The sequence below is a fragment of the Leucopleurus acutus genome (genome assembly GCF_964270905.1).
Source record: "Leucopleurus acutus genome assembly, chromosome: 15".
In the NCBI taxonomy this organism is placed as follows: Eukaryota; Metazoa; Chordata; class Mammalia; order Artiodactyla; family Delphinidae; genus Leucopleurus; species Leucopleurus acutus.
Genome location: NC_139157.1, coordinates 60,522,844 through 60,531,981, shown reverse-complemented (window position 1 = coordinate 60,531,981; position 9,138 = coordinate 60,522,844). Strand labels below are relative to the sequence as shown.

At 42.0% G+C, this 9,138-nt stretch overlaps 1 protein-coding gene across 1 annotated transcript; it reads right to left on the bottom strand.

Moving 5' to 3' along the window:
* Positions 1-2,213: 2,213 nt before the first annotated feature.
* NDUFAF4 (NADH:ubiquinone oxidoreductase complex assembly factor 4) lies at positions 2,214-8,151 on the bottom strand. The gene is made up of 3 exons (XM_082855488.1): positions 7,905-8,151; positions 7,268-7,371; positions 2,214-4,050 (listed from the first exon to the last, which is right to left on the bottom strand). Exons 1-3 carry the CDS (start codon positions 8,038-8,040, stop codon positions 3,763-3,765), a joined length of 528 nt encoding a protein of 175 aa, XP_082711614.1. The 5' UTR covers positions 8,041-8,151; the 3' UTR covers positions 2,214-3,762.
* Between the last annotated feature and the right edge of the window lie 987 nt (positions 8,152-9,138).

The window sequence follows — 9,138 nt, the reverse complement described above, 5'->3', positions numbered from 1 at the left end:
CAAGTCCAGTGATGTGTTTTGGTGTGTCTGTGAACTTAGTATGATTTCAGGTAGCCTCTCTGCTAATGGGTGGGGTTGTGTTCCTGTCTTGCTAGTTGTTTTGTATGGAGTGCCCAGTACTGGAGCTTGCTGGCCATTGGGTGGGGCTGGGTCTTGGCGTTTAGAAGGAGATCTCTGGGAGAGTACTCACCGATTGATATTACGTGGAGCCAGGAGGTCTCTGGTGGATCAATGTCCTGAACTCGGCTCTCCCACCTGAGAGGCTCAAGCCTGTCAGAGCATCAAGACCCTGTCAGTCACATGGCTCAGAGAGAAGGGAGAAGAAAGAAAAAAATAATAATAAAAAAATAGTAAAAATTTTTTTTAATTATTAAAATAAAAATAGAAGAGAGCAACAAAAACAATAAATCCACCAATGATAACAAGCACTAAAAACTAAACTAAGATAAATATAAAAATCAAAACCAAATCAGTCTCAGACAGCAAACCCGAAGTCTACAGTTGCTCCCAAAGTCCACCACCTCAATTTGGGAACATTCGTTGTCTACTCAGGTATTCTTCAGATTCAGCATTCATCATGTTGATTGTGGGGATTTAATCTGCTGCTCCTGAGGCTGCAGGGAGAGATTTCCCTTTCCCTCTTTGTTTGCACAGCTCCTGGGTTTCAGCTTTGGTTTTGGCCCCACCTCTGCATGTAGGCCACCCTCAGGAGTCTGTTCCCTGCTCACACAGGAGGGGGTTAAGCAGCAGCTGATTAGGGCTCTCTTACTCACTCAGGCTGGGGAGAGGGAGGGGTATGGTAGTCATAATTGGAATGCAGGGAGAGCCTGTCACAGCAGAGGCCGCCATGACATTGCAACAGCCTGAGGCGTGCCGTGTGTTCTCTGGGGAAGTTGTCCCTGGATCATGGGACACTGGCAGTGGCAGACTGCACAGGCTCCCAGCAGGGGGCAGGGGTTGGATACTGACCTGTGCTTGCACACAGGATTCTTGGTGGCAGCGTTAGCATTTCATGCCCTTCTCTGGTGTCCAAGCTGATAGCCGTGGTTCCCGCCCATCTCTGGAGCTCACTTAGGCAGTGCTGTGCCTTCTGTGGGAACATGGGGAAGGAATCCCTTCTCCTCGTGCACCCTGAAACAATGGTCTCTTGCCTCTTAGGCAGGTCCAGACTTTTTCCCGGACTCCCTCCCAGCTAGCTGTGGCACACTAGCCCCCTTCAGGCTGTGTTCACACAGCCAACCCCAGTCCTCTCCCTGGGATCTGACCTCCAAAGCCTGAGCCTCAGCTTTCAGCCCCTGCCCTCCCCGGTGGGTGAGCAGACAAGCCTCTCAGGCTGGTGACTGCTGGTCACCACCATTCCTCTGTGCGGGAATCTCTCCGTTTTGCCCTCTGCACCCTTGTTGCTGCGCTCTCCTCTGTGGCTCTGAAGCTTCCCCCCTGCCTGCCCCCTGTCTCTACCAGTGAAGGGGCTTCCCAGTGTGTGGAAGCTTTTCACTCTTCACAGCTCCCTCCCAGAGGTTCAGGTCCCATTCCTATTCTTTTGTCCGTTTTTTTTGTTTTTCCTTTTGCCCTACCCAGGTACGTGGGGATTTTCTTGCCTTTTGGGAAGTCTGAGGTCTTTGGCCAGCATTCGGTAGGTGTTCTGTAGGAGTTGTTCCACATGGAGATGTATTTCTGATGTATCTGTGGGGAGGAAGGTGATCTCCACGTCTTACTCCTCTGCCATCTTGAAGGTCCCTCCTCACTTAATTCTTATAATCCCACAGAAAGACAACATAGTGTTGTAGTTAGGAGCACAAGGTTTTGAAAATAACCTACAAGGGTTTAAATCCAGGTTCCAATGTTTGCTAGGTAATCTTTTAAAAGTTACTTTAGATTTCTATGCTTCAATTTTCCCTGTAAAATATGGTTAACAGTACTTATCCTCATGCCTATTAAATTTTCTTGATCAATGCCTAGTACAGTAACTGCTTTTAAGATGTTAGCAATTACCTGTTTTACAGTTGAGGACATTTCTAACATCACATGGCTAGAGGGATGCTGAGATCTACATCTAGATTTTTCTGAATCTCAACTCCATGCCTTCTGTGACACCACTACTACCCAACACTCTCCTACCTGTAATAAAAAGCAGTAATAGGCCAATGAATGATATGGGAAGTACTTTATTTTATCATGTGACACACATAACAACAGCTATATTTACAGCCGCCTAATCACAGTGCAAATTTGAATAGGGAAGATGGCTCAGAAATAGCAGTATTAGTGATTCAAGTACAAGTATTGACCTTTATTTGGTAAAACAGTTTTGATAATTGAGTTATCGGAGTTTTAAAATACAATTTTATATTAAGAATTCTTTTTTTCTTAAAAGAACTAGTTTTGAACCAAATATAGGTAGGTATAGTTTATTCACATAATGGGACTGCACTTGAATACAGCTTAAAACTTACCCATCTCAGTCAGTTTTTCTCTTCTCAACATTACAAATGCCTCATTCCATCATCATGCTGAATTCCTCAGCAACTTCCATACCATTTCCAGGGAAATCCCTGGAAAGTAGGGAATGCCTGTCTTCCCTCAGAAAGACACTGATAACCTGGAATTTTTCTTACCACATTCTCTGAATATTCCCACAACTCACACCTTCTACACTTTTGAGATATATTTTTTGAAAAAAACATACCACTAGGACTTTGAAAGCCTAAATTCTGGGCCTGGCTATGTCATAAACTACAGAATAATCTTAGCTAGGTCATGAAACCTCCCCAGGCTGCTCTTCTCAGATGGAAAAAAGTGAGTCGAATTTGTTCAGTCCTTTGTAGTCCTTTGTTATCTTATGTATCTTCACAGTAACCCTTTGATTTAATAAGGCAGCACTATACTTCTTATAGGGGAAATTCAATCTCAAAGAGGTTACACAATCTACCCAAAATCCCACAGGTAGTAATATGACAGAGCTCGAGTTACACAATCTCACTTAAGACTTAAGACCCTCACTTAAGACACACTGTGCTCAGAAGTTTGTTAAATGGATGAAGCAGCAATTTCCCTTCCAGTGATCCCACTTCATATTTCTACTTGCTATTTTTTCTCTTCTTTCAACCAGCATTTAAATTAGAAAATAATATATGTATTTGATCACCAAATTCAATTTACCATAGTTCTCTGATTTATCCACTCTTTAAAATTTCCTTGTATTTCTATGCTAAATCCAGAGAAAAGTTATTTTTTTTAGATAGGTTCCACTATGCCTGTCTCTCTGAAAGTTTTTGAACTTACCTGTTTGTCAAAGCAGAGACTGCTAAAATTTTAAATACACCAATTCCTGTTTATATTTTTTTAAAGTTATTTCATACATAAACTAACCACCAAAATTGGAAGGTGAAGCTTTGAATGTTAAACGAGGGATTCAGGACATTTCCCAAGAGGTTATATATCAATTTAAAGGCTGATGATATGATTTGCCTAAAGTATGATAACTCTTTTATTTATAATAAATTTATACATGTGCTGATTAGTCATGCTAATAAGCTATTGCATAAGAACATATGCCTAAACCAAATTAAAGTTTAAAAGAGAACAAAATTAATTCTAACAGCAATCCTGAAAATTCAGCAGAGCTCAATAAATAGCATGCTCTCACAAGGAGGGAGCTTAACACATTTGGTAATTTATATAATTTAATATGCTAAAAATGAGAAAATAAACAGGGTACAGGGATGCAGAGTAAATAAAGGAAAAGTTATTTCAAGATTCTCTTCATTTTGATTGTATTGCTTTCTTGCCTTCAGGGGGTAAGATTTTGACTTCAAAAGTAACGAAATATTTGAGAAGGGAATTTACATCTTGCTGTTCTAGATGGTATTCTTCAGCTATTTTCTCAGCAGTCCATGTGCCTGGATAAAGTTTATGATTATTGAGAAGTGTCAGTGCCTCTACAACGGAAATTTTGCCTTTGGGAATGTTCTTAACATTCATCATGTCAGAATGATGGTCTTTTGGCAACCTGAACTCCTTTGGCTTCTGAGGTGTTCCAGCATCCTTTACCTAGTATCAAGAAACAAAAACCAAAAAATAAGCTTTCAAGATGAGAGCAAGGATTTGACATCTACTTTCATGATTCTAGAATCTCTATTCTTCTTCTTCAAATAAATACTACCCATGATTTTCTAAACTATATTTTCTCATTATAATGAGTCATAGTTCAATGGCACTTTTGCCATATCACCGTTTCATAACCATAAGTCAATCATTAGAAAATTTAGGTAGTTCTAGAAAATAATAATCAAAGGTATACCATCCACTTACTACATTATTTCATATATATTAAAAGAACAACAATAATGCACTGATTAGAAAAGATAGAAAACTGCTTTAGAAGGGCAGGATTCTGATGCTGCTCTAATGGCGTACCTGATAATCTCCATTCTGTTTCCTAGTTTTGTATTTCATATTGAGTGCCTCCAAACACCCTGAATGAATTCAAATATTACTAGAGATTTTGCCTCTTCAGAGAAAATAAACTAATGCCTCTAAGACCTCAATAAATATAAGTAAAACTACCTATAACACCCATCTTTCCATCTGTCTGTCCCACCCAAGCTTAACCCTTGCATTTGTGCTCTGTATTCCATTCCTCTATCAGCTACACCAACCATCCCTCTTTACCTTTCCTTTCAAATGCACCCTGCCTATTACTGCTGTTTGGTCAAAATATGAAAATGCCGTAGTCACCAAATTTTACAAACACCCACCAAACCCAAAACCAACACTTTTTTTATGACCAGTTTCCCTCTTTTTAGTTCAACTTTAAAAGAGATACTTGTGATCTCAAATCCAGAAGATTAGATCTGCATCCAGAGGACACTTTTCAGGCTTTATCTAAACTCACTACAGCACCTGACATTGCTGACCACTCCCACGGACCCACAACTATCTTTCCTTTGGTTTCCATACCACCCCTCTCCTAGTTTTCCATCTGTCTCTGTAGTGGTTCCTTCTGTTTCCTTTGTGGACTATTTCCCTTCAGATGCCCTGTAAATGTTAGTGTGCACCAAATTCTAGCCCAGGCTGTCTTCTCACTCTACACATTCCTCCCAAGCAATCCCACACACCCCCTTATTATTATTATCTACGTGTTAATGACTCTCGAATGTGATCTCAAACCTCGACCTTTCTCCTGACTTCCAGATCCAAATTACCAAATGACAAATGACATCTTTACTTGGATAATCTATAAGCACATCAAAATCAACATGTCCAAAACTGAACTTATCCCTTTCCTCTGAAAATCCGATACTATCCCCATATCCACTAGCTCGGTGACCATTACCACCCACCTCCCATATCCCACTCCAAAACCCAGAGCTTCTCTTATGTGATACCTTACACCTCCCCCTCTCTCTCATTATAGGCAATCAACGACCAAATCCTGCTGATACTACCAAAGTCCCTCTCAAACTCGTTCACTTCTCTCCCAGTCACTAAATCACCCTTGTCCAAGCCAACGTCTCTTGCAGGAACTACTGCAAAACCCTGGTCTCCGCTAACTAGATAAAATGCATTTCGTTCCTTCCCAGCCCACTCTCAAAACTGTCCCCAGAATGAAGCAAATCTGATGTCACTGTTCGACAGGAAACTCTTCAATGATTTTCCACTGCCCTCAGGATAAAACCCAAATTCCTTAGCAAGACAAATAAGGATCTTCATGATCTGGCCCCTATTAGTCTCTACCCCACCTCATTTCTCCCAAATTCATCCCTCATACTTTCTCCTAACTGTACTGAACTCTAAAGGCATCACACTCTCTCCTACCTTCATACTGTAACTCTGGCCTGAAATACTCCTAACAACTTCTTCACTTTCCACTGATGTCCAGAGACATCACAAATCATTAAGAAAATTATGAACTGCCCAAAAGAAAAAAAGGTACAAAGAACATAAATAGGCACTTCAACCTTTTCTTCATTATCACTCTGCGTGAGTCTTTTCAGATTTTTCCTAATACCCCCCCAAGAAATTTTAATACCACTGTATGTATCCTATGTATTATAACTACATTTCTGTGTTTTATACATAAATGTTCAATGTTTTTTGCTCCCTAAGAGCCAATTTTCGAATGAATAAGTACATGTGAGAGAAACAATACTTAGAAGTATTATCTAACTCCTGCCTAAAAATAACATAAAGAACATGAACATCAACCCCTATACATATATTTCTTATGAGTATATGGTGATAATGGAACTCTATAACTGCTATTGTATGCAACAATTTACATACCTTATTGTACATGAGTTTTATATCTCTTCTCTAGTGAAAATCATACTAATAACTTTATCTGTGCAAACCGTCTATTGCCTATCTACAGAAACAAGCAGAGAATTTTAGAATGGAAAGATAGGAATTGTCATTGGCAATTCCCTGTCCTTCAATCAAACTCTTCCTCCTACTTAGAAACTTCCTGCCCCAGAAACTCATCTGGTTAACTCCCACCCATCCTTCAGGCCTGAGTTTGAATGTCACTTCCTCAGAAACCATCCCTGATCCTTCAGTCTCAAAAAAGTCCCTCTGATATGCTCACTGTGCCTATATTTCTCCTTCAGAGAGTTATTAGTAACTATGTACCTATGGTTGCTCATCTGTTTAATGCCTGTGTCCCTCACAACACTATAAGCACCGTGAAATCAAGGACTAGAGATGTTTTGTTCTTCTCTGTATGCAAAGCACTTGTGCCTGGCACTTACATACAGGTTCCCGTTCCCAGTGTATTCTGTGATCTCCCTATCTTTACGTATTCTATCTTAATAATATTCTTAAAAAACAAAATTAAAAAAAATCAAGCACCAACAACACAACACTAAAGGAATCTCTGATATTAAAACATACCTCAGTCCACTGAAGTATGAGAAAATAGTATTAAAGCCCTCCCTTGGTCATTCCAATGACAATCACTAGAAGTACCTTACCAAATCTTACAAATTCTGAAATAATACCAAATAATTCACCGAGTTGCACACAATCAATACTTTCACAAGTCTTTTAGAATTTCGGAAAATATCCAATGAACGGAGGCATATGTGTCTGGCTTAGACTGCTGTACTTCAACTTTGCCAATGCTCTGCATTCTGGTCAGAAGCACACTGACAGTTTTACACTTGCAGAGCGCTCACTCTTTTTTACTATTTGCAACACTTCTCTTGGTCATTCTCCTGGAGCCCCAAAGGGTTAAATTATGTATTTACTCAATTAAAACACACATTACCTGAACAAAAGACACGGGATCTTTGGAATGGACATACACATCTTTTAGTAATGACAGCAGTTTGTCATCTTTTCTAGCAATTTCTCCCTTAATTTCTGGATGGCCTAAAGAAAGAAAAAGAATGTCACAATATTTAAAGCCAAAGAAAGTTTCCTCTAAGATCCTAAACACTTAACACAAGACAGTCACTCTTAACTTTTTGCTTAATCAACAATCACTCGAACACTACAGAACGTGTTTTAAGTGTAACTCAAAATGCTAGGTCAAGCTCGGTGTCTATCAATCTGTGAAGACATCTAGAGAGTTCTCTTGCACACGATCCCTTCTGATTTTGATTCCCTGTATCAAGTCACTGAGCATTAAAGACAAAAGCCGGGGAGGGCGGGGGCAGCGGGGGCACAAGCTAACACCTCCAGGACTACGAAGTAGGCAGAGCCGCCGCCTCCACCGCGAGCGCAAGGGGACTGTCTCAATGTCACCGGCCTGGTGGCTCCCCCTTCCCGCGCTCGGCTGACCCGAGTGACTGCAGCCGACCCCGGTCACCCGCACCACTGGACGGAGGTCCACCGGCGTGGAACAGCCCAGCCCGCACAGGGAGCCCGCACCGCGAGGCCCCGCGCGCCCTGGCACCACTTACTGCTCATCTGCTCTCGCAGGAGGTTCTTGGTGGAGGGGTGCCTCGGAGCGGGGGAGGGCTTCATCCTGCTGATTTCCCGTTCCGCCCGGTTCTCTAGGTTGAAATTCCTGATTGCGCGAGTCACCGCAGCCCCCATCTCTTCATAACATGATGCCCTTAAATTCACACCACACGTGGTTAAACACCGGCGCGGGCAACCTCCGGGACGCGCCGGAGCATGAGCATGTCTGGGGTCGCTCTGGCCGCGCGCCGGAAAGCGGACGCTGATTGCGCGCCGTTCGCCCCCCAGCGGTCCGGAGGGCGCATGCAGCGTCTCCGCCCAGAGTATCTCAAAGGAAGCGCGCCTTCCTCCGGGGCGTGGATGTGCTCCCCGCTGTGGCCGCTTCCGGCGAGATGGGGCGGGACTTAAGGTTCGGACACACGATGGCTCACCTCTCCGGAGACTGGTGGAGTCGGGCGGGAAGTTTTAAAGCAGTTTCACGTCGGGCCTCACCCCAGATTTTCTGATTTAATTCCTCCCAAGTGAGTCCCGGCATTGGTTCAAGCTTACCTCGTGATTCCAAAGTTGCGGGCTGAGAAAGTCTAAGCAAATTGACCTTGAAGTCCTTTCACAGGTCAGTGCAACCAAAGAGGAAGCCAGTAAAAATGGAACTAATGGCACCAGGGTAACGGAAGATTCTAAAATGGCCCTTTCCTGCTTTTGTGAAAGGAAATAATGAAAGTTTAATCATTCTCCATGAATATTTGTTCTGTCACTCTTTTATTTAAATGTGCCTTATTTTCCTGTCCCCTTACCTGATGAGTTTGAATCTGAGCCGTGTTCTCTTTTTCCATAATCTTTTACATCCCTCTCGCATAACCCATTTGATCTAATTGTATCGATTTCCGTTATGCTGACCTTTCCCTTCTCTTTGTGTATTTTTGATACTAATTTGCGTTATATCTCCATACTATAAGTACTGAGCCACCGCGTCATTCCCTAGCCTATTTCTCCTTTATTCTGCTTTCCTCATTCTTTTTAAGCCAGGGAGACCTCCTTTAACTTAATGAAAGGAACAGACAATAGGGAAAAAACAAACTAAAAAAGCGAGTGCTGTACATATTTCCTTTCTCTTTCTCTCTGTCTCACTCCCTCTTTCCCTCTCTCCCTCTTCCTCCTCCTGTTTCTGAGTGGATTATTGTGTTGCTGCTTTTCTTTAAGATTCTTTAGAAATATTGTCATTAATCCATAATC

Bases quoted from the DNA above. Each gene is read 5' to 3' on its own strand.
- NDUFAF4 (XM_082855488.1), bottom strand. From the start codon at position 8,040: ATGGGGGCTGCGGTGACTCGCGCAATCAGGAATTTCAACCTAGAGAAC. The intron at 7,372-7,904 runs GTAAGTGGTGCC...TTCTTTCTTTAG, and splicing joins CCTGCGAGAGCAGATGAGCA to GCCATCCAGAAATTAAGGGA. The intron at 4,051-7,267 runs GTAATGTGTGTT...TCTTGATACTAG, and splicing joins ATCCCGTGTCTTTTGTTCAG to GTAAAGGATGCTGGAACACC.